Genomic DNA, 24,464 nt, shown 5'->3' with positions numbered 1-24,464 from the left:
TTAACTTGAGAGAAAGCTCTCTTGGTTCTACGAGCAACCTTGAACACTTGAGAATTTTCTTGAGTGTTCATTTGACTTATCAATTAAGACATCACTCTTGATTGTGGCGTCTACTAGCTTTCTTAGGGTTCGTTAGTTTGTTTGATTGTGGGTCAAGATCGTATCAACGTTCGCAATTACGGGGATTAGAAGGGTCCGTATAGGAATTTTGCTGGCAAAAACTTGTGTCAATCACCAAAGGTTCGGACTTGTTGTTCGCGAATTTCGTTTCTTCAATGGGGTTCGTATCAATAATTATGCAAAAGCGTGGGCCTTAAGAATAACAATACATAGAGCATAACAGAAAGAATGGAACAACGATTTATTTCAGTCAGATTGCAAGTAGATGGTGGCAAAAATTAACTCTGGACACACGAAGAGTAGTTACCTCAATGTTTTATATAGGACATAACTAGACTAAAGAATGGCCATAGCGATTACGTATTTCCTTTTGTTAGAAAACAAGGAAACCATGTCTTCAATGGCAAAATTTGCCTCAAAACTTAAGTATGATGTTTGCTAGAAACAAATGTTTCCCCCCTTGGCTGCAAATGAAAGCTAAGGATGATGCTTGAGTACCTGCCCAATAAATGTATATCTTTTGTAAATCTTTTAATATAGAATATAAACAAAGCTCATGTTTCTGGAAAAAATAAAAAATAATAGAATTCCATGTACAAATACAAGGCCTAATTAATTCAATTTAATATATCAAATGGACCCTATTTATTTATTTTTTTAGTATAAGTGGAAGAATTTGAATTTAAAGTCTTTTTATTTATCCTCCCGACCCGATTGATTATGTAAAATAGCTAAGTTTGATGTTTATATCCACATGAAAATTTTTCGTTGGACCAGCTGTTAGCCATGCCAAGTAATTGCTCCAAATTAAAATTTCTCGTCTCGGCAGTTTCCTGTTGGACCTTAAACCCATCTTTACTGAAAAAAAAAAACCATTTGCCCGGGGAACGTAGGTTGTAGAAATGCCGTTTTGGCGCCAACTATTGGCGCAGTTTGGTAACCAGAAAGAAAGAGACACAGATTCTTTTTGACTCAATAGGTTTTCGATGGGGAGTCCAGCCTTAGAAGCGTTTCGCCCTGCTCAATTCTCGGAGGTATCAACTAGAAACCCTCCATTTCAATGGCTGATATTCGATTTTAAGTTCTCGAATTTTGATGACGTCGATTGATTCTATTCACATCACTTTCCGGTTTCTATACTATTGGCTGGTATAACCTGTTAAGCATGTTGTATAATCTTGCTGTGTAGGATGCGGCTTGGCTCCCTATTTGGCTTCAGCAACAGAATGTGGAACCATTTAATGAGGGCATCAATGGAGGAGAGACCCCTTTCGACCAACGTGTTAAGGTTTGCCATTTTTTTAAAAATAATTTTGTCTTCTCAGATTATGTAAAGTTATTTTTTGACTGATTATTCTGGGACCAATCAAATTGATGCTTATGTTTGCCTATTTACTTTTTTTTTAATATGGTGTTCGAAAGCGGGTAGTTAATGCCACTATACAGTTCAAGAAATGGAATCATCAAATATATGAACAGGCAGAGAATTATTGCCCTTGTGAAAGAATTATTGTCCTGGTCAAAATTCTTAAAGTTGACAGTGGAGAGATTTTCCAACTCCAGAGCCTGGATGCATAATATTATCATTTTTTGGTTGATCATTTCATTATAGAAACTAGGGCATACTTAATGATGTTATGCGTTCATCTGGCTCCTTAATCAGAAAATTTTTAATATGTAATGGGATAATTCAGCATCAAGGAGCATATAGTATTAGGCTGTTAAGACTGCAAAAGTGGAATAGCTTGCCGGGGAATCAGATAGATTATGAACTATTTGGTGCTTTGGAATTTGTTTAGTTGGACCAAGAAGTCTGTCAGAAGCCCAAGAGGTGACGAATAATCTCTATATTTGGACAAGTAAAATCAATTTTGCCTACTTGATTATACTCTAATCTTCGAAAGTTGAAGCCAAAAAAAATTAAAAAAAAAAGTCTGACAAAATAAAATTTGGTTTAACCAGCAGGAGTTTGAGATATGGATGTTTCTCTGTTTATTGCTCACCTAGACATTACAAGAGTGATACATATCTCTGCTGCTTGTGTTGACAGTTTTGCTGCATAGATAACGAAAGATTGAATTAAGGCATACTTAAAACATTGTAAGCCTAATTTACAAATTTAATTGCACATAATTCTCCTTATCTTGCTACAGTGAAGACTATAAGGCTCAAACAAATCAAAATACAGAGTAAAGAATTCAAGCTATAGGTGAAAGATGTGAAAATGCAACACTAATGATGCCAGATGTTCTTCTTTATTCCTTAGTCAGCTGTCCAATTGTTCTTGGTTGTTCATAACCATATATTTTTATCCTGAAGCCTGCATAATAAACAACCCAAATTTGTATATATGACTATAGAAGTATTGTTGGCATAGTATTATTCTACTGCAGTTCTTTTCTTTTGTGAATTACCGGATGTATATTGAACAGGACTATATTAACTTAAACATTGCTGGTTTTGGAGAAATAAAACTTTTGTTAATGTGAACAAAGGTACATAAAGTTGATTACTGATCTTGAATATGCCGTTTCCTTGTTTCCATAAATATTCTTGGTTATTTTTCTTCTTTTTTTAAGCTTTATTTTGTTGTAATGTTTTGAGAAGGAATTAATTTTTTCCAAATGTAGGTGCTGACTGTACACATTTGCTTTCTAATATTTCATTTACCATTTTTTTCTTGAATCTATATTGTTTCCCAACATTTTCTCAACCTTTGTTCATTCTGTTTTGGTGGACTGATTAGTGAGTCATTTGGTTTTCCTTGTTTAATATCAATTCTAACATCACACATACTTAACATGTAATATCCCAAAATAATCAATTGAACCATTTCCTAGTTCTGTATTTATTACCTATTCTTCTCAAATTTGATTTATATAAACCACCTCATGAATTGTTTTTTCCGTCTATTTCTTAATGTCATCCTTTATTTTATTTTTTCTCTAAACTTCTTAGTGTCATCCTTACACCTAATATATGATTTCCCAAAACATTCAATCGAAAAGTTTCCCAGCTGAATATTTTGTCTCCTTTCGTGTTTAATTTAATTTCTATTTATAAGCCATCTCATGAAGTTTTCTTTCCTTTCTTTTTCTATTTTTAAAAGTCAGGCAAAAAAGTTTACCGAATCATATTCTTCATTCCACAAAAGTTCACTTGATCGGTCTTTCCTCAAATAAAACTCAGTTTCTGGTGTTACATAAACAGCCTCAATAATTCTAGAAGAGGCATTCATCTTTGGAAATATGATTTAGCATTTCATAGTGAGCTTAACTTCGTAAAGAAAATTTAAATCACCTAAATCAAACTCCCACATTCAACCATTAATTGCTAAAACCACAACACATGAAAAAGGAGAAAATATGACTAGACTTCATTCAGAGATTGCGGCCATATTTGTTGCTTACAGTCAGGGTTGAAAGATGATATTAATCATTAACTATGATTCCAATGTTACAGGAATTGCAATTGTTGCAGCAAGAGATCAACAAGGAGGAAAATGCCAATTTGTCAAGAAGTGGTGAAGGTGGTTATAAGAGTTGTCATTTGTTGTTATCTGAGGATGAAATTTCACCTCATTGCTTTGCAGCGTCTAATGATAATGTAAGTTCTTTATGCGTTCATGAGAGAATGAAGTGTTCCTGTCAAAAAAGAAATCTTTTCAGTAAATATCTCATACTTGATAATACTGTATGTTCTTTGTGAACAGATTTTGTTCTTGGATGTGGTTTTAAGTGAAACCAGAGACTATAGTCTTATGCTTTACATTTGAAGTATTTAATCTTTGGCATCAGTATCTTTGTTGTTTATCTATTTGTCAAAGAATTTGGGGATTTCTCTTTGTCTGATACTTTTCTTGGGACATTTGGATATCTAAACATGTTAAGCTGTGAGACAAATATGGGCTTGGTCAGCTATTAAAATTGATACTTTTATGCATTTTTTTCTTTTAAAAATTTACTCTTATTGGTATAGGATTTTCTAGATAATTGATTATGAGCTTATAATGCTTTGGAAAGTACTAGATAATGGTGTCAAGTTCTGGTCTTATCGATCACTAGAATTGTGTTACTTAACATTAAGACATTCTGGTGCTACAACGAATATGATGATAGTCTTTGACTTTATGTATATGCATTCGAGTAAAACAACACCTTTCTATGGATACAAAGAAAGTGCATTTAAACTTTATTTGCGGAAAAATCTAACTGGCTTTTGCATGTCTAGTTTTATAGTTTTATCCTCAGTTTTTCGTTTCTTATTTTTTTTTTTTTTCAAGGTTTATTTGAGTGGATTTTAGCTTTGATAAACTGCTTTATGAGTTGTTCTGCACTTATTTAGTCTGATTTTGACCATTTCAAGATTTATTTATGGTCAATTTAAGATTCTGCTTAACCTTGTTTGAGGCCAATGCAGAAGCTTTAGGATGAGGTTAAATAGGTATGATTGGGCTTTATGTGAACTGCCTCTGCGTGTTTTAGAATTTTGAGAAGGGAAAAAAAACTGCTATATAAAAGATAATAAATTTGCTTTCATGGCATTACTATGCATTATTATCTGATTGCGGTGACAATCGTCATTTCCTGAGTCACATACCAAGCATTGTAATCAGTGATATGGATTCAACGAAAATGAGATTGGACGAATGGTTATGTCAATACTTGGTTTAAATATGAGAGTTGGCCTCATGGTTATGCGAATAGTGGGTTTGAATGATTGTCGTCTCACAGACCAGATAAAATGTTTGCTAGAGTTTCCCACGTTACACCTCTCTTTTTCACCACAAGGAGATGCTTTTATTTCAGTGATGCAATTCTTTTCCCAAAACAATTTTATTAAGGCTGCTAATATTCTTCTATTTTTAGCTGTTAAATTCACTCTTCACTCAAATTCCTGATGGTCTAGAGCTAATTCTACCCTTTGCATGCTATTTGTACAAGCTTCTGGAAATTGGTGTGTTTGATAATCCATCATTTTGAATGCTCTGGTATGATTTTCTCTTTTATACCTGTATCAATAACCATTGCAATGCTGTTATGTAGATATCAAATTATCATCATAATGAGGGGGGGGGGCCTACCTTCTCATTGAGACTGTCCAGTTTTTGGTGAAACTATAGTTGTATTATTATTATTTTCCTAGCTTCAGGTTAAATTGATGAGTTATACATATCTCTATCTGTACTTGAATTTCCTCTTGAATTAAAGCAACTAAGAAGGGATCTTTATCATTCTAATATTAATGCTGCGACGTCTCATTGAAGAGACTGGGAAGGAGAAAATTACTGATTTACTAAAATTTTTTTCTCCCATTCACGTCTGCAAATCTTCAAACTAAGTTGTGCTTGTCAACAGAAATAAGTTTAAGAAGCCTGATGAAAAGAGAATACGTTTCATATGAAATGACATCCATTTAGGCTGTAAAATGGGTGTAGTTCAAGCTATCTGTAACTGGGCCAGTGAAAAGGAGAAAAACAATAGCTACAAGGACAAAAAGAAGGTGTTGGAGGCAGAGTTGTGACGGTTGTGGGGATGGTTGCTAAGAGTGAGAAACAGCAGACATGTCAAAGCTTAATAGTTGTTGATGTGTTTTCTTTTTGCCTTAGGGCTGAAAGGTTTTACCAGAATTCTTCTTACAACTTATTTAGTTTTTTTTTTTATCTTTGAATGTCCATCAAAAAGAAAACAGAAAGGTTCAATGGAGAATTTGGAAAAGAGCATGAACTTAGCAGTAGTTTCTTTGTTTTACCAGCTATTGTTGCCACCTTTCTTTCTGTACCTCTTTGGTGATTTTTTAGCTGTTATCCAGTAAGTTGAAGTCTCTTGTCATTTGTAGGTGATTAATTTCCATCTTCACCTATCAGCTGATTCTAACTCTGAGTGCCTGGCAAATCCCCTAAAAGATTCATCTCAAGTACAAGGGCTTGTTTCAAATAGGGCAGTCTTGAAGCAACCTGTTGGAATGTCAGTAGTTTCGGAAGGGAAAATCAACCACTCCGATGTGGGATGCAATCCTCTCTTTGTCAATCATTCTCCAAATTCTAGATGTCTTAATGAAAACCATATTCCGAGGCACGAAGGAAATGTTGGATTTTGTCAAGTTGATGATATCAGTGAAGCAGTGGAACTGTCTATTGCAGCATCTGAAGCTCTGGTAATTCACGAAATTATGACTGGAATAGTTACAAAACCTTTTCTGGCTACAATGGTATTGGAAGCTGCAATTCAGCTGAAGCAAGCACGGCTCGATATTTGGAATGAGACCTCTCAATGTTCATCTATGCACATAGGTGAAATGGATTTCCATTCAGTCATGCATGATTTGACTGTGGAAGATGCGTATGAGAATGTTGGTTTGTCAATAGTTGATCCCTCAATACATGAAAACGACGTATCTCAGGTTAAAGATACTTTCGACTCGGAAAATCATAGACATGAAGGAAATTCGGAACATGAAGAGGCTATTGGTTTTGTGAAAACTCTTGATGATGTTGAGGTACAAATAGCAGACAAGGGCTTACATGATGAAATGAAAGTGGAAGAGATTTCAGCTTCAGAAATTTTCTGTGGTAATAGATGCAAGGAACTTCTGAAGAACTCTTCTGTATGCTTGGATTCAGCCAGTAAAGATTGTTCCACTAGTTCTCCAGTGGATTGCTCAGAGCAGGAAAATCTTCAAGTTTCAGCTTCAGTGGAGGTAGATCACTTGTAAAGTTCAAATTTAGTTTAACATGTAAAGCATATGTTCGCTTTAGCTGATCAATGAAATTGTTAATAAAATTACAAGAATAACATAAGATTAACGATTTTATTGGAATTATTACATTCATAACTTCTATTAAAAAATAATTAAATTTTGCTTCCTCGATGCAGCTAGCTGACTATGGTGTGGGTAAGGATGATTGCCGTCATGCACATGCACAGTCTTCTTTCACTAGGACTTCTGAAGCTTCTGGTGAACTTTGTGCTTCCTTCTGGCTCTTCATCATTCCATCAAGACAAAGTACTTCTGCTTATCTTTTTCTTTCATTTCTCTTTGCAGAAAAATATAGTACTGCAGTGAATTTTCTTCCGAGAAGATTTCAAAGTCGTTGGTTAGGTGGTTGGGCATGGAAGGTGATTATTAGAGTAAATTACATTTTACAGATCCATCCTTCTTCCATTTACATTGTTATACCTTCTTTAGTAATTGCTATTTACAAATTGTTTACACTGTAAGAAATGTGAAAGCTTAAATTTCCATGGGGAGAATACTTCCTCATACATTTTTCTCTGGTTTTTAAACTTGTGCTTTTGAGAAGCAATACGAAATATCAAAATGCGAATGGAAAGTATTGATGCAATAATAAACTTGCTCCATTTGTAACTCCAGAGGCCACAGCATGTTTTACAAGGATAGAGCCTTTGTATGCGATCGTAGGGCTGCAGAAAATTTGTTAGCCTTTGTGCAGGAAATTGCAAAATTTTATAATTGTTAGTCTATAACACGAGTGGATACCTCAGCATGTGATTCAGAGTCTACCATTTGCTAAAATTTGGTTCTTTCCAGCGATATATTTTTGCATTCTGATTGTATTGTGCTGATTTTTCTTCTTTCCAGCTATAAAAAGTCGTTTTCACTAATTCTGGTATGAACATTTTATACTTCATCCCATCAATTTAGCAGCATTAACTTATGTGCTCTAGACGTGAATTTCTGGTACTTTTTAGCATCAAATACCCAGCAACAAACTCCAGAAGTTTATATAGAAATTAATTACTTGTCTCAGTGCTTTAGACTTGCTTTGTTTATTTCTCTTTTGCATGCTCTTTTCTAGAAATTAAGGACTTCACTGACTTATAGTTTGTATGCACTTGGCATTAACCTTTTAGCTAGTAAATTATAATCCACAAGAAGTTAGAGACTTATTTTTGTATAAACTTTTTCTCCAATTGGATTCTTTAGAATAATGAATTTTCACAATACCTAGGTGGACGAGAAGCCCTTTGCTCAAATGGAACATCGAGAGATTCAAGGCATTCCTAAACCTTTTGTGAATGAGATGAGCTATTTATCAGAATCTGCTGATGTTGCTCTAGATGAGAACTCAGTTCTTCAGAAACGATCTAAAAGAACCAACCCCAGTTCTCAAGCAAGCATTCCTTCTGAAATCTATTGCAACAAAGCAGACAGGGAAATAAACTCTCAGGATGTCATGAGATGTTCAAGCCTATCAGTTGGTGATCCTCTTTGCTCGGTTGTTGCCTGTAGTTTCTCATTGGAAAACATTTGCTCCACTGCACTTTTGAAACATGAACGTGACATTTCTGGAAATTGTTCCATAGCAAAGCCAGAATATACAACAGACAATTTGCAGAGGACATCTACTGCAGTTGAGTTGGTTCATGCTGAAGAGCATATTGTCCCAGTGACCTATTCTGAATTGCTGCCTGTGGTTCATCGCCAGTTCACCTCTCTGAAACCTTATAGCGTAATGGCTGGTAATCCTGGTGGTTCTTTGGCGAAAGAAAATTCTTGCCGTGGAACTTTTCCAACTGAAACCATGCCAAAATTGTCAATGATGGAGAATCCTTTCTCCAATTTGACTGGCATTAAAAGCTTCAACAAGCCTGTGGAGAATGGTCCTTTTACCATGTATTTATGGAATAATGAGAAGATGTCAACTCCTATACTTGACCACAGACAAGAAAAGTCTGCAATGCAGGGTGGCTCTGAGGTTTTTGCGCATAACAAAAAGCTGCCTAAGGTGCAGTCTACTTGTGAAAATCAAAATTCTTCCCAAATACCAGCAAGGAAGCGTGTACATTTTGTGGACACTGGCACCAATAATTTCCCAAAGAAGAAACTTTCAAAGCACCGAGCATCACTAAAGGATTGTAAGAAAGATTTCGTTCAGTCTTTTAGCCTTAGTTTAAACGTTTGAGAGATTATCATGAGAATTATTGCTGTATTTTTTGTAGCTCATACAAGTAGAGCTAGTAAAAAATTGAGAACTACTAATCGACATTGCGACTCTGGAGGTCAGGAGCAGAGAAGGTGTCAAAGAAATTGTTTCAGCAATAAATGGCTAAGGCTTCTATTCCGGAATATGGAGTTCTTGCTAACAGGATTTTCTATTCAAAAGGAAAAGCAATTTGAGGGTCTAATTAAAGAATATGGTGGCATAATTCTTTCTGACATCCCTTCTCCAAAATCCAGAGGCAACAGAATCTCAAGATTCAGTTCTCACAAGCTTCCTATTGTCCTAAGCTCAAAGAAGGTTAGTGATGGAGATGTACATCTATCTTACAATTAAGGTTTGACATTTCCACTCTTCATTTACTATTAGAACTTTTTCTATTGCATCTTTGACCATTGGGAAGTTCCAACTATGAATTTGGGTTGGGGGGCATGAGTGCGTAAGGTATCATGTAATTCAGGACAAAACGAAAAGGGACTGAACTGTCTCATCTGATTGGGGCAGAGTTTCTTTCAGACTGATGGAACTAATGTAACATTCTAAATACCTGAGGAAGTTGAGCATAGTTTGGAATTTGACTTCAGGTTGGATTATTTAAGGTATATGCTACTCGTACTATTATGCCAGTTACTATTTAGTCTTGCTCATGGAGTATCTAGGAGCGTATGCTGTATAATTTGACAGAACTTTTGTCAGTTCAGTCAGTTTCAGTGGGACTTCATACTTTTTTAGGAATTTACTGATTTGATGCAGTGGTTTTTTCTTGAATCTAAACTAAATTTTGAATGCAAGATGCTAAGGGAACAAATCTATTTCAATAGTATGGATGAAATAAAAAAAAGGGATTTTGAGACATTGGGATCAAAGGAAACTAGCAAACTCTTCCTAGGAAACAAAGGAATCGTTCCTTAGAGGTTTGTATCTCACCAAATGTTATTTTTGACAAAAGCTTTTCTTTACAGTGAGCTGCATCCCTTTTTTAGAGCAGTTGGACCTTGTATACAACCATTAGTTGATTCTACTTCACTATGAAGTAATCTACTATGTAACATTAGCTTGGTTATTTAGTTCAAAGAGCTTTACTGCTAAGTGTTTTTCTGGAAGTGCTAGTGTTACAATGCATAAACTCAAAAACAAGGCCTCAATTAGCCAATATTAACAAGTAAAATTTGGGCCGGGGATGCTAAAAGATCACTCTTGGACTGTCCAACAGAATTGGGGCTTGCAGAGTTCCCAAGTTGGGCCTATTTCAATCTCATGTCATGTTGGAGCTGGTTTTCTCCTAATGTAGACCTTAAGAGAAAGCACCTCTCAGATTTCTTGGTGAACAATTATCAAATTGTCCTAGACCCGGATTTAAAGCAGAGAAATCAACTGATCAGAGCTTCTCTTGCTCAGTTGTTAATTTGTTAACTTGGAGTTCAGCTCACGTTTTTTGTTTCTGCATGGCATCATAAAATCCTCTTTCCTCTTGCTAAATCAATAGTAATCTATTTTGAAATGCTTACATCAAATAATGTATCTATTAGCTCAGCATTAGGAGAACATAAGTCTAGGTCAAGGTTATGCCCAAGGAGATCCTGTTCTCTTTCTTACTCTCTCCTTAGCAACCTTGTCAACACTTTATTTTGAGTTCTCTTTGACCTGGGCAAAGTGAATGTATGAATGAGAAAAGTTATTGGTTGAAAAGAGAAATTTTTAGCAAAGTTAGAAGGTGACTGTGATAAAATTTGTTAAACCGATTTAGGAAAGGGTAGCTTTGATAGTGATTAAACTTGGAACTTTTGGATAGTAGGTACCAAAGGCAAATTACACAGAACTTATAGCTCTTCTTATTGTTTGTAAAACAAGATTTGGTGGGCATTTAGTGTCTTTTGTTGTGTGATCTAAATCAGTAATGGGAAGCTCCAGTAGAGGTAAAGCTTACTATGTTTGGTCTGTTAAGAGTAAGTAATGTTCAGAATTATCAACTGCACCTTTCTACCAATTTTTGTTACAATAGTGTTCTTGTTGCTCGCCTCTATCTCTAAAGGGGTTTCTATCCCCAGTCAGTGAGTTTTGTGCATCTTTTGTTAATAGTGTGGTTGAAGAAGGATTGTTGTAGCTTTCGGAAGTATTTTTGCTCAACAGGGGATGTCCATTTACCTCCATCTTATTGGCTGACCAAGTGTGCTCGACAGTGTCTGGAGCTAGTTGGATTAGCATCTAAATTACTTAATATACACATGGTAAAAGGCTTTGACATTTTTTGAAGGTGTTCAGGGAGTATAACTGTCTGTTACTTACATAATGGAGATGACACTTTACAGTCTGCCTGTTTTCATGTTCTGTATTAGGGGAAGCCTAGAATTAGTTAAAAGTGACCATAGAAGTAGTTCTACCTTGGCAATCGTTGAAGTTTAGCTATAAACGTCAAGACTGGCACCATCATATTGATTTCAAAAATTTAGATCAACACAGGTACTTCGAAACAGAATACGATAAGAATCGTATGCGGCAGGTGAATTATGCATCTCTGTTGTTGTAGGCAAAGACATTTAGATGCCTGATATTGCAAAATAGTTACTGAGCAGCATTAGTTACTGAGCAGCATTTTTGTAGGATACAGTTCTAAACATGATCATGCAGGGGCTTACAAAATGAACCCATTACCACCGACTTGTGCTCTTCCCTCACTGCCCTCCCCTGACTATACCTCTCCAGTCCTTTGAGTTTAGCCCTTTAATCCCACCCTGTTCCAACCAAACTTCTTCACTGACAAAACAAGCCACCACCAACTGCTTGAGCCTGCCAGTCAGCCCATCCCTCACTTCTGAAAAGTGCACTAGCATTCATACCCAATTCTTCCTCTCATCCTTCAGAATATTCTTCACCATCATCCCTGTATGAGAAACCAGGTTTCTGAAACCAAGTTGCACCTGCACTCAGGTGTCAACAACTTCTTAGAGTCAAAACAGAGCCCTCTAAACTGGAGTAAGATTCTCCTTGGCAATCAAACCCCTTGGGTCCATTCTGGGGATTAACAAACACAAACACCCCAGAATTTATGAGGCCATGTCTTCATAGTTTTGGGAAATTTTGGTTACCAAAAAAACTGGAATAGTTTCCAAAAAGGAGCGGGAGATAGAATTAAGTATGACATTAATTTAGGAATAGTAATATCATCAGTTAATATCATGGAGTGTGGGAGTGTGAGATTGGTGGAACTTGAGGGGCAAATATCATGTTTAAAACTGGGAATTTTTAAGTGTTTTTTTATTTTTTCAAGCTAATTAGGAGAATTGATGGTGCATTAGGAAGTTTAGGTGACAAAAGTGGCTTTGGGGCTTTGTATCTAAATCCATGTTGGGAGAGACCACAGTTTTTCAGCATTACGTTTGCATTGCCTTCCGAGTCCTGTGTAACTCAGATTAGGGATGCTATGACAATGAGGTGGTAGGGATGTAGAGGTCATCATGTTGTGGTGGTGTCCTGGTGTAGTAACAGCTGGCAAGAGTGAAAACTAAAAAGGGAGAGAAAACACTCTTCTTCATTATTCTTTTAGACTACACAATGTACAAATATATACACAAGTGTAACCTAATTTAGATCCTAAAATCATGCTAATCTAAATCAATCTATAATCTAATCATATCTTCTAATATCTAATACTATAATCAAAGCAAATCAAATCTAATCAAATCTAATCTTTCCTAATATCTACAGTATCAAATCATATATTTATGATTTTTACAATATCAGATCACATATCTTCAACACTCCCCCTCAAGATGGAGTATAGATGTTAACCATGCCCATCTTGCCCCAAATATAATCAACTCTCGGACCACTTAGAGGCTTAGTGAAAAAATCAGCTAACTGCTCTCCAGTTCTCACATGACTGGTTGAGATCAGGTTTTGTTGAATTTTATCACGAACAAAGTGGCAATCAACTTAGATATGCTTTGTTCTCTCATGAAAAACTAGATTTGATGCTATATGAAGGGCAGCTTGATTGTCACACCATAACTTCATTGGAAGTGAATTATTGATTCCCATCTCACACAATAATTGACGTATCCATATAAGCTTATAATTGGACTGTGCCATAGACCGGTATTCAGACTCTATACTTGAGCGAAATACTATATTTTGTTTCTTACTTTTCCATGATGCCAAATTACCTTCAACGAACACACAATATCCAGTTGTAGATCTTTGATCAATTTTAGAACCTGCTCAATCTGCATCTGAGAAGCATTCAACATGAGAATGGCTATGATTACCATATAGTATACCACGTCCTGAAGCTCCTTTAAGGTAACATAAGATTTGCTCTAAAACTGCCCAATGGGTGGTTCTTGGTGAGGACATAGATTGTCTCACAATACTAACTGGATATGCAATGTCCAGACGAGTCACAGTAAGATAATTCAACTGCTCCACTAATCTCCGGTACATTTCAGGATCTGAGAATAACTCCCCATCATCTGCTGTAAGTTGCATGTTGGGGATCATTGGTGCACTACATGGCTTGGCACCTAGCTTTCCTATTGCTTTCAAAAGATCAAGGACATATTTTCTTTGGCATAAGAAGATACCTCGTTTACTCCTTGTAACCTCAAATGCCTAAAAAGTATTTCAACATACCCAAATCCTTTATTTGGAAGTGCGATTGAAGAAAATTTTTAAGAGCTGCAATAGTTGCAGTGTTACTACCAGTAATAACATCAACATAAACAACAAGTAGGATAAGACCTACTTTAGATTGTTGATAAAAGACGGAATGATCAGAATTACACTTCTTCATGCCAAACTCTTGAACCACCTCACTTAATCTCCCAAACCAAGCATGAGGACTCTGTTTTAAGCCATATAATGACTTGCAGAGTCTACAAACCTTACCAAACTCCCGCTGAGCAACAAACCCAGGTGGTTGCTCCATATAAACCTCCTCTTGCAAATCTCCATGAAGGAATGCATTCTTAACATCTAACTGGTACAAAGACCAATTATCAGTAGCAGCAAGGGAAATAAATAATCGAACAGGGGTGAGTTTTGCTACAGGAAAAAACGTGTGAGTAATCCACTCAATATGTCTAAACATACCCTTTTGCAACAAGACGAGCTTTGAGGTGAGCAACAGAACCATCAGGATTGGCTTTAACAGCAAACACTCATTTACAACTAATAGATTTCTTACCTGTTGGTAGATGAACCAATCCCAGGTACCATTATTGTCTAGAGCCATCATTTCTTCCTCCATAGCAGCCTGCCAACCAGGATGTTCCAAAGCCTCAAATAAGTGTTGAGGAAGAGATATTGAATCTAAAGCAGCAGTAAAACAATGCAAGGAGGGAGACAAATGGTCATATGAAGCAAATGATGAAACTGAGTAAGTGCACTGTCTTTTTCCTTTTCTTAAAGCAATAGGCAAATTAAGACTGGAATTTGGAGACTGAGGAAGCAGTGGATCAAGACTCGGATCTGTAGACGGAGAAGGTGGTGGAGGATGTGAGTCTGTGTTTAGGATGACGAGAATACACTTGAGTGATTGGTGGTCTTGTAGGACCAGTTGTTGTAACAGTGTAGACTAGAATATCATCTTCCTCCCCCTTGCTACTGTAGACATTAGACTCAAGAAAAAATGGATGTGTCTCAAAAATATAACATTAGCAGAGACTAAATAACGATCTAAAATTGGAGAATAACATTTATACCCTTTTTGAAGACGTGAATAACCCGGAAACACAAACTTGAGAGACTTGGGATCTAATTTAGACACCTGGAGACGGGTATCATGAACAAAACAAGTACACCCAAATATACGTGGCTCGATGGGGAATAAAGATTGGGTTGAAAACAAAATTGAATAAGGAATTTCACCAGCAAGCACAAAAGATGGCATGCGATTAATGAAGAAACAGGGTATTGAAACAGCATCTGCCCAAAATTGTTTAGGAACTTTCTTGTGAAATAGGAGGGCTCTAGCAACTTCTAATAAGTGCCTATCTTGTCCTTTTAGCAATACCATTTTGTGGTGGTGTGTCAGGACGTGAAGATTGGTGAAAGATTCCATTTTCTAGCATATATGAATTAAAGGGTTTAGAAAAGTATTGTTTTGCATTATCACTTCGCAAAAGGCGGACAGACACATTGAATTGTGTTTTTATTTCAGCACAAAAGGAACAAAAGATACTAAATAAATCTGAACGATTTCTCATTAAATATAATCAAGTAACACGAGAGTAGTCATCAACAAAGGTGACAAAATACTTTAAACCAAATTTAGATACTATTAAATACAAGGCATGTTGTAGGTTTACTTGAGTGATCAATAGGAGGATTGGTACTAGAAGATGGGTTAACAGATTTTTGTGAGGCCTGTAACTCAGTAAAGCGGGCAAACTCATCAGCAGAGATGAGTATGGATTTGTCAGAAGGCACATAATTGTTCTTCTGATTTGCGAAACTTTGCAAATGGAGGATGCTGTTGAGGTCTACCATGAAGGTCCCAACACATACGTATGGTATGGCCTGGTTTCTTACAATGATAACAGACTCGTTGATTTGAGTTGTATTGTTCATGACCAGCAGTCCCACCAGTCGCATTTTTGCCACTGTTTCTACTATTATTTCCTCGACCAGCTCCACTTCGACTCACAAGAGCACTAGTAACATTAGAAGTAGACAAAGATCTCTCGGTTCTCAACACTCGTGTGAAAGTTTCAGGGAGGGAAACAATCTCTGGGCTAGAGTGAATTTGTGTTCGAGCAGCATCAAACTCAATTGGTAATCCTGCAAGAAAACTCATTACAGCCATTTGTTCTCGTTGAGACTGTTGAGTTTTTACATTAGTACTAAAAGGAATGAGAGATTTCAATTCCTCATATACTCGTTTAAAATTCATAAAATATTTTGTAAGGGATCTCTGCTTTTTTTCTGGATGGTAAAATTCCTTGCAAACATCATATATATGATTTAAATTACCCTTACCAGAATACAAGAAAGCCACATAATCCATAAGATCTTTAACAAACTCACAATGATTGATCAGACTAACTATCTCATTATCAATAGAGTTTTGGATCTGCAAAAATAGTTTGGCATCTTCTTTTAGCCATGCCTTCTTTTCTTCTCCATGAACAGGTGGGTCATTAGTGAGATGATCATCTTTATCGATGCTGCGCAGATGTTTCCAAATAGTTTTACTCCAATCCAAAAAAAATTTTTCACTCAGTTTGTGTTTAGTAATATTTGGTGTTGGAGTAACATCAGAAATTATTGTTTTCATCTCTCTATTACTACTTATCATATCTGCCATTATAATTCACACAAGAAGGAACTAAAAGTGACTCAATAGTCACGTCTGAGGACAAACTGATAACAAAGCCTAAAGCTCTGATACCATGAAAACTAAAAAGGGAGAGAAAATACTCTTCTTCAGTATTCTTTTAGACTACACAATATACAAATATATACACAAGTATAACCTAATTTAATCCTAAAATCATGCTAATCTAAATTAATCTATAATCAAATCAAATCTTCTAATATCTGATACTATAATCAAAGCAAATCAAATCTAATCAAATCTAATCTTTCCTAATATCTACAATATCATATCAAATCATATATCCTGAGTCCTGTGTAAGTCAGATTAGGGATGCTATGACAATGAGGTGGTAGGGATGCAGAGGTTGTCATGTTGTGGTGGTGTCCTGGTGTAGTAACAGCTGGCAAGAGGATGAAGAGGGAGAGAATAATAGAGGGAAGTGGAACAAATGCTGGAGTAGAAAAGAGTGAGGAGGTGATGGTTTAAAAGTAAACTTTGGGTAAATTAAAAGTAAACTTTGGGTAATCAGTATTTTGCTAGTTTGCCATTAGTTTGCTAATGGGTAATATAGTTGACGGGGAGGGCAAGGGTCACGATTAGTGGTTGACAGGGTAATGTGAGAGCTAGACGCAGTTGAGGGAGGAAATGTGTATTTTACTTAGATAATCCACTGACAGACAATCTTTGAAGGTACTGAGGCAGACAAGTTTTTTGCCAAATTTGTCCGCTACAAGTTTTTTAAAAACTTTAGCTACAGTAACCTCAAAAAAATTTTCAAAGTTTTTAAACTATATACTTCAAAATATTAAAAAAAAAAGCACACTTCAAAATTTTTTTAAAAAACTTCTACAGTAAGCTACAGTAAAGTTTTAGACAAACACCCAAAAAACTCACTTGCCAAATAGGGTAGATTTTGTTAGAACTTTAATAAATTTTATCTAAAGGCTATGATAGAATTTTCATTAGTTAGAAGAAATTTATTTCTACTTTTTCGTAATGTGAACATGAACTGGAAAAAGATTGTATTGCTATGCATTTAGATCAAAATCCAGTTCTTACTAAATCTAATTTTGATCTTAGGCACATCATGCATTTGCATATCTTATAACTACCGTGAATTATTAATGTATTAAATGTACAGTTTTCTAGCTACGTTGGTTTCTGATTGATTTTCTGATGTAATGCCAGATGGAAACAATCAAATTTTTATATGGTTGTGCTGTCAATGCCCTTGTGCTTAAAGCTGATTGGCTCACTGATTCAATTGTAGCAGGTTTAATCTTGCCTCCTCAGCAGTATGTCCCCAAAATTCCAGAATCTGGCAATTACTTCCATTTTTTAGATCGTCTTGCACTTTTTCTAATGTAAAGCAAGATACGTAGCTTTTTATGTACCATCCTTATTTTCCTTATTACTGAATTAAATAAAATGTTAGAAAATTGGCATGTCTAGCTTCTTTTGTCTCATGATTTCAACAACTAAAATGATATCAAGATAAATGAAGAGTTGTAGTCATTGTGTCATTGGGTGACTTTTTCTGTTGTATATGTCCCCAAGTATTGTCCAAGTCTTGATAGAGGGTGTAATGGGATTAGTTGAGTAATTTATGATAGCCATTCGTTTAAGCAGTCCCAAAAGTAGCCCCACTGTCTTACAAGTCTGTACATTGCCGTTGCCTGCATGGCTTTGCACTATATGAGCAGTAAGATGAATGTAGTGTTCACCCTCATATAGCATATTCTCTGCCTGACTGTTTTTGACTTATTCAGTAGTCCTGAACTTTTTATTCCCATGGTTTTGTTTCCTTGTTTTGTTTTTTCTTTCCTTTTTGAATCTCTTATTTGGTACACATTAGCATTGCTTTTTAATCCTAAGCTTTTTCACCATTTTTTCCCCAGATATAGCATTTTACACGAAAGTTTTGCTGGATGTTTCACCAGAAGTAGGTTACCTTTCAGTTGCAACTTTCGGCAGCCTATCTTTGATAATTTTGGCATCATGCTGCATGGGAAGAACAATTTCTGCATTCAGATGGGAAAAATAATCAAGGTAAGAATCTGTGCAAGATATGGTCAAGGATATCGTACAACCACATTTTCTATGTTGCACTCTTTCTGTTCTATGTTCCATTACCTTTTGTCTCTAATCAACTCCCCTTCAGTCCAATTGTTTCACAGAACGACTACCTAATACTATTAGTACTGTGAGGAAAAATAAGTCATATTTTTGAACAATTCTTACACAGTCCTCAAAACTATTTATGCAGCATTTTCTTCCCACTCTAGACCTTCTCTGTGCCTTTGTTCTTTTTAGCATTTTGTTTATTACTTATGTTGACTTATTAACAGAAATTAAAAACTAGTATTAATTTCTACTGCTATAATCCCACTTAGTTCAATTTTTTAACAGAATGAGTCATAACTTCCAATATTATCCTCAAAAGTTGTCTGACTTTCTAGCTTATGAGCAACTCAATCAATGTCTTGATCTCATGAAGCTTGTTTTGTTGCTTTTGTACTAATGATGCAGCACAAAGCTGTTACTAGCCCAACAACTTAGTAGGATGCATTCTATGGCTAAGAAAATGGTTGTTAATTGAAGTTAAATGGCAGAATGGGCAGGAATTAGTGCTTAAACAGAATCAGGACTGAAATGAAGAAAACTTCTGTGAACTTGAAAAAAGGGTAAGACTGCAGAAAAAAATTGTGAAACAGAATTTTGTGGAGCTAATCTTTAAACAGAATTGTGAAACTTCTGAATTTTAATTCAATTTTCTACTGCTTCAACTTATTGGAGTGCTTTTTTGAAAAATCTGACTTTCATGAACTAGAAAAGAAATTCAGGTAGCTGATAAAAGAATTCCTTTTCTGCATATCTGCAAGTTTGTCTGATTAGGAAAAAATAGTACAGAGGTGGCTATAAAAAAGTTTTATAAGACTTGATTGTCATTTCTGTACCATATTGTCAGTAGTTTTTTTACCTCAAGAATTCATTCTTCTCAGCACAACTTGAAGTCTTTATGAGGTGATATTTACTTTTTACCCTCCAAGCAAATGAGGTTTTTTATTAGCTGAAACATGGTATAAGTGTCGTTTACATGAGATTGTGCTTCTTGGAGAAGGAAAATGGATAGCAGTCCTTCCGTATATAAGCTTTCAAGCTAAATTTGGCTATAGAATGACTTAATGTATTACACAACTTCTCCAGACAAGCCCAAACCTGCCACACATAAAACAGCAGTGAAGTAATTCAGTATCTTTCACTTTAATGTCTTTCAGGCTAGGGAAACTGCACAGGCTGTTAACTGTCTTTGAATCTCATTGTACCTCACCTTTAGAAGTCTACCCACGGCTCCTTTTACATATTTTCTTATATCATAGTGAGTCGATTCTAGAGCAACAGCATTACATAAAATACATCTCCTTGGATGAAAGCTGACCAAATGTGCATAACAAATGTCAACAAGTGAAGTCCTAGTATATTAAATAACAACAAATTTGCTGGGTACGTTTCTCATACTGCTTAGTTTATGCTTGAAATAATGCTTAAATGAATCAAACAGACACTGTGTTACCAGAATGAGATTGACACAGATTTACATAATGAAATCAGATTCAGTAAAATGCACATAATTTGGAAAGGAGGATATCAAAGTATCAGGATGTTGGGCTTTCCTGTGGAAGCATTCGGAAAATACAACAGCCGTTTTATTTTCTTCTCAGTGAACGTTTTTGTAATCTTGAAATTGATATCTCATGTTCTTCTTTGAGGACAATTCTCAAAATTTTACTAGATTCAGCTACTGAGCATAGCTGAGGATAGGTAAAACGAATACACAAAGCTGAAAGATTATATTCACATACATCTAGCCCTAAAGCATAATCATAATCTACATGCAATTCTTGGTCTTTGTGAAATCAAATAAAATCATAAACCAACTGGGAAAGGAAATAGTAGGTTCCAATATAACTAAAAGTAGTTTGGTATAATGCCTTAACAGTAATCCAGTTAGCTGTAACCAATGGTTTTTCCTGCAATAATTGTTTCTGATCAATTTAACTTTTTAAGTCTTTAATTCTACTCCCTAGTATTAGATTCCTCCCATACTCAGGAATTTGCTTCTGGTCATTCTGATTTCTGTTTGGGAACTCTGGTGAATTCTTCTACTCCATGATTTCTAATGAAGGTTGCTGCATTTAACCATATGACCAAATTCTGAAGAATCCCCAGATCTTTCCATGGTTCCCTGTACTTAATTTGCTGATCTTTCATCTGCAGTTTTTTCAATGATTCTTTTTTCTGCTGATCTTCTTTACCTGCTGTGTATTTGCTTACTAGATAGCCCTCTCTAGAAGCATGGACAAACTTTTGCATTAGACTCACCTATTCTCATCCATTTCATCTCCATGGAATTATTGAAATAGGAGTTGTATTTTTACAACAGAAATTCTTCAAGCCACAAGCTCATGTGGATAAAGATATAGAAGTGCTAAAGAAAGGCAAGCTAAGTTGGATGAGACTGAAGAACCCAGGGAACTCAAGTTAACATATGTTTTAAAAGTGAAGCGCTATTTGTGAAACAAGATAACTGAAAAAGACTAAAAAACTAGCACGAAGAATAAGACGTGAAACAAGAGAAAAAAAGGAATATCAATATCAATTCTCTCCATAGACTGGGAATTTGCAGAGCCTTTGACTTGGGCTAGTGAAACAGTCCCCATCCAGAATATGCGAAGAGATAGGGGGAAATATAGTCTGGCTTTTGCCCACCCCACCTTTTGCAGAATAGCCACTAAAATAGTATTTGTTTTGGAATACCATGAACCAACTTAATTGTAATCATTGGCATCATTGAGTTGCACTACTTTGCTTGGTTTTTGGTTGCTACTCAAAAGTTATCTTGTGGATCTTAAAAATGTTCAATCTTCTGCATTGGCCGTCTAGCATGGTGGCGGCAAGGTCTTCAAAACACTCAAGTCTTTGGTTGACAATATCAATACTGAAAGGATTTCACTAGGAGCTATTGTTGTTGAAAATGAGAGCAGGGCTTCACGTCATCTAAAGCAATGTGCTTTGGAGTATGAGATACCAATGATGGTCAGTGCTACTCGCTCTGTGTTCAGTACATGCCAAACTTTTTATACTTTATGCATAGTCAAAGATATGATTTCTTCCTTGTTATCCTGCATAGTAGTGATTTCTTCCCTAATATCGAAGTGTCTAAATAATCACTTTGATACAGTCTAGTCATTGGATCATTAAGAGTTTACACAATGGAAAGCTTCTTCCGTTCAATGAGAAAAAGAATTCCTCTTGTTTGACCACTTCAAAGCTTCCAAATTGCTTGGCTTCCATTGAATTAAGTGAAGAAATATGAAGCTGTGCTTCTTCTGTGGTAAAGGAGCACTTGGGAGTATCTGGTAAGCTTTTGTAGTTGAGTATTTTGTGAGATTCAAGTTATTTAGAGTGTATTCCATGTTAATTGGGGTAACGAGTCCAATGAGTCCAATGATACAAGCTAGCAGAACAGTATTTATGCAGCTGGTGTTTTGTTTATCATTATCATGCAATAAGCTGGTCCGAATTTGTCGATATATGAGACTTATATTTGGCAGGCTAATGGCTATTCGTTTTATAGTGAAAGCTGCCATCAGTACAACCAGGAAAAGTAGACACACACACATATATACACGCACATATATACATATAGACATACATGGTGCTCAAATTAGCAGCAATGGGGGATAACCTATGTAGTGAGAGAAATTATTGATATGTTTTGGATGTCTTAAAACAATATCATTAGGTGTATTGGTAAGGAGTCGAAGAGAGATAGAGAGAGTAACAAAGCCATTAGTAGTAGGGGTTTGAAAAATTCTATTTTGTCCCTGAAAAAAAAAGTTAAAACCGTATAGTAATCCTTCTTGATATGCAGCACATCAAAATATAAACTTGTCGTAGACATATTTTTCCAGAAAATCTCAAACTTCAATTAACTTTTCCTCCAGAATAAAAGACTTTGGATGTACAGCTGTCAATAAGTTGTGCCGTATATTTGCATACGTTTTTATGTTATTCTAAAAGGCCATTTTTTGCATCCTGCAAAGTCGGCTCATCTATATAAAAATATTCTTCCTTTCCAGAAAGGAAGATTAGTGTGTTCCATGACTAACTTTTTGAACATGTTTAGCTTTAAATGTTTTTACTTTTGAGCATATATTTGTTTTTTTGAGCATTAAGCATTAGGTGTTCGACCACTTTATTCTATTTTTGAGAACTAATTGAGATATGTCAAAAACTTCCAAGGGCCGTTAACATCTAAATTGAGAGCTGAATAGCTGCATTGAGTCTTTGCCCGACTGGTAGCGCTCCTGCCACCTGCAAACAAAAATGATTCTAGATTCATCATTTACTCTCTGAGACGAAACTTTTGGTGTAGATACTGTTAAATTTGGGCAAAGTTTTTTTCATTTTTTATTTTTTAATGTAAGTATGAGGTTTTGAAGTCGGAACTTTTCTCTTACGCTCCCCCCAAACCCACCAACACAAAGACAAGGTTGGATTACTAAAATTATGTGCCCAATCAAATGTTGACATGTGTCTAATAATATTTATGGGCCATTAACACATTGATCATTTTTTAGTTTAAGGCCTGCGAGGTTATTGAGGTCCATTTGGTAAAAAGCTCGTTATATCCTCTCTATAAAATAGCTAAATGGCCAAGTTAGTCTATTGTCTATTCATTACACATTTTCTTATGACATTTATATTCTTTTAACCCTATATTTTTCCTTTAAGTCATTGTACTGATTTAAGTATCGGAGGTTCCCATGAGAATAATTTTTAAATATTCGTAGATAGCTGGACGAACATTTTCCTATGTCATTTTTATTCTTTTAACTTTATATTTTTCCTTTTAAGTTAGTGGATTGATTTAAGCATTGAAACTCCCCACATGATTAATGTCCCACTCATTTTTAAATATTCATAGATAGTTGGACACATTAAGGTATTGAAATGACTATAAGCTTAATAGCGACTTCAAGGAGATTTTCCAACTAAACCCATATATTAAATTTCAACCAGCAATCAACTTCGACAACTAGGGTGCTTCGTGCTTATTAGGACTTGAATATTTTTTAGCATCAATAGAATGTAGTGGTTGTATTGACTTGAGTTTCCATCCCAGTACACTAGCCATCTTTGTGCAGAATAAATGCTAGATTTATGATCTACCCTTTAAGCCAAACATTTCAACGTAAGCTTAATTGGGTTTTGATATGCTTTGTGGGTCCAAATATGGTGGTGGGAGCCAACTTAATCTCCACCTCTCTGGTGCTTTTTCAATCGTCTTTATGGAGCATCAATGGTTGATCTGTTTTATACTCTTTGAACCGAACATTTTGGAATAAATTTCGTTGGATTTGAATATGATTTGCAAGTATTGTGGTATTACCACCTTAGGTTTTCTCTCGTTAAGTGGCTCTCTGACCATTTATTTGCAAAAACCAATAGTAGATTTGTCATCTGCTCTCTGAACTCCCAAGTTTTGGTGTAAATTGTTTAGGATTTCCAAATAGTTTTGCACGTGCATAGTGACAATGCCACCATGATTTCTAATGTAATTGATGGTCTTCTACATGTTTTCAAATAATTACCATTTCGAATGCACACTAAACGGAAAAAGAAAAAGTAAAATTCAATGATATATTTTGCCCACAAAAAGCTCAAGAAGAATTGGCTAGTAATTGCGCCACCCACCAAGCCACCAGGAGACTCTGCTCAAAAATTAGACATTCTTTTTGGACTAAGTTGCAATTAGCTTCTAAATTGCCAAACTGTTAAGTCATATGTTAGTTTGACACAATCCTCCCAATTATTTGTAATTAGTGAACAGTGAGCACTTCCGCACGAATTTTATAAAACTTGAACCCTACTTGTGAATTTCCAAACTTCCCATGACTATGTTCATTCTTTTTCCAACTATGCATATTTATGACGTTATGAGTTAATTACAATTGGCCTAACAATTGAACAAAAGACCTTATCAAAACAATCAATCTCTCT

General features: G+C 35.6%; 1 protein-coding gene across 6 annotated transcripts; it reads left to right on the top strand.

The window, feature by feature from the left end:
• The first annotated feature begins 807 nt into the window (after nt 1-807).
• Nucleotides 808-23,826, top strand: LOC113732554 (uncharacterized). Of its 6 annotated transcripts, XM_027258395.2 has the most exons (13): nt 810-1,154; nt 1,310-1,408; nt 3,583-3,726; nt 5,959-6,819; nt 6,996-7,077; nt 7,165-7,238; nt 8,093-8,999; nt 9,084-9,382; nt 17,586-17,692; nt 18,296-18,446; nt 21,342-21,494; nt 21,640-21,817; nt 22,704-23,826. In XM_027258395.2, exons 1-12 carry the CDS (start codon nt 1,107-1,109, stop codon nt 21,772-21,774), a joined length of 3,060 nt encoding a protein of 1,019 aa, XP_027114196.1. In that variant the 5' UTR covers nt 810-1,106; the 3' UTR covers nt 21,775-21,817; nt 22,704-23,826. The 6 variants fall into 6 exon arrangements, 5 of the variants coding, with proteins under 5 accessions (XP_071936659.1, XP_071936658.1, XP_071936660.1 ...); XR_003458800.2 differs by lacking the exon at nt 22,704-23,826 and having other exon boundaries at nt 809-1,154; nt 17,586-17,670; nt 21,640-22,017; XM_027258394.2 differs by lacking the exon at nt 22,704-23,826 and having other exon boundaries at nt 21,640-22,017.
• Nucleotides 23,827-24,464: the final 638 nt, after the last annotated feature.

The sequence above is a fragment of the Coffea arabica genome, chromosome 2e (genome assembly GCF_036785885.1).
Source record: "Coffea arabica cultivar ET-39 chromosome 2e, Coffea Arabica ET-39 HiFi, whole genome shotgun sequence".
NCBI lineage: Eukaryota > Viridiplantae > Streptophyta > Magnoliopsida > Gentianales > Rubiaceae > Coffea > Coffea arabica.
Note: the sequence above shows the minus strand (reverse complement) of the source record. Positions and strands in the feature narration are given on the sequence as shown.

What these genes read in the sequence shown, in the direction of transcription:
- LOC113732554 (XM_027258395.2), top strand. Translation starts at nt 1,107, where the DNA reads ATGGGGAGTCCAGCCTTAGAAGCGTTTCGCCCTGCTCAATTCTCGGAG. An exon ending in TAGGTGGTTGGGCATGGAAG is followed by an intron (nt 7,239 to 8,092) that starts GTGATTATTAGA and finishes CACAATACCTAG; the next exon opens with GTGGACGAGAAGCCCTTTGC. An exon ending in TTAATCTTGCCTCCTCAGCA is followed by an intron (nt 17,693 to 18,295) that starts GTATGTCCCCAA and finishes TTTTTTCCCCAG; the next exon opens with ATATAGCATTTTACACGAAA.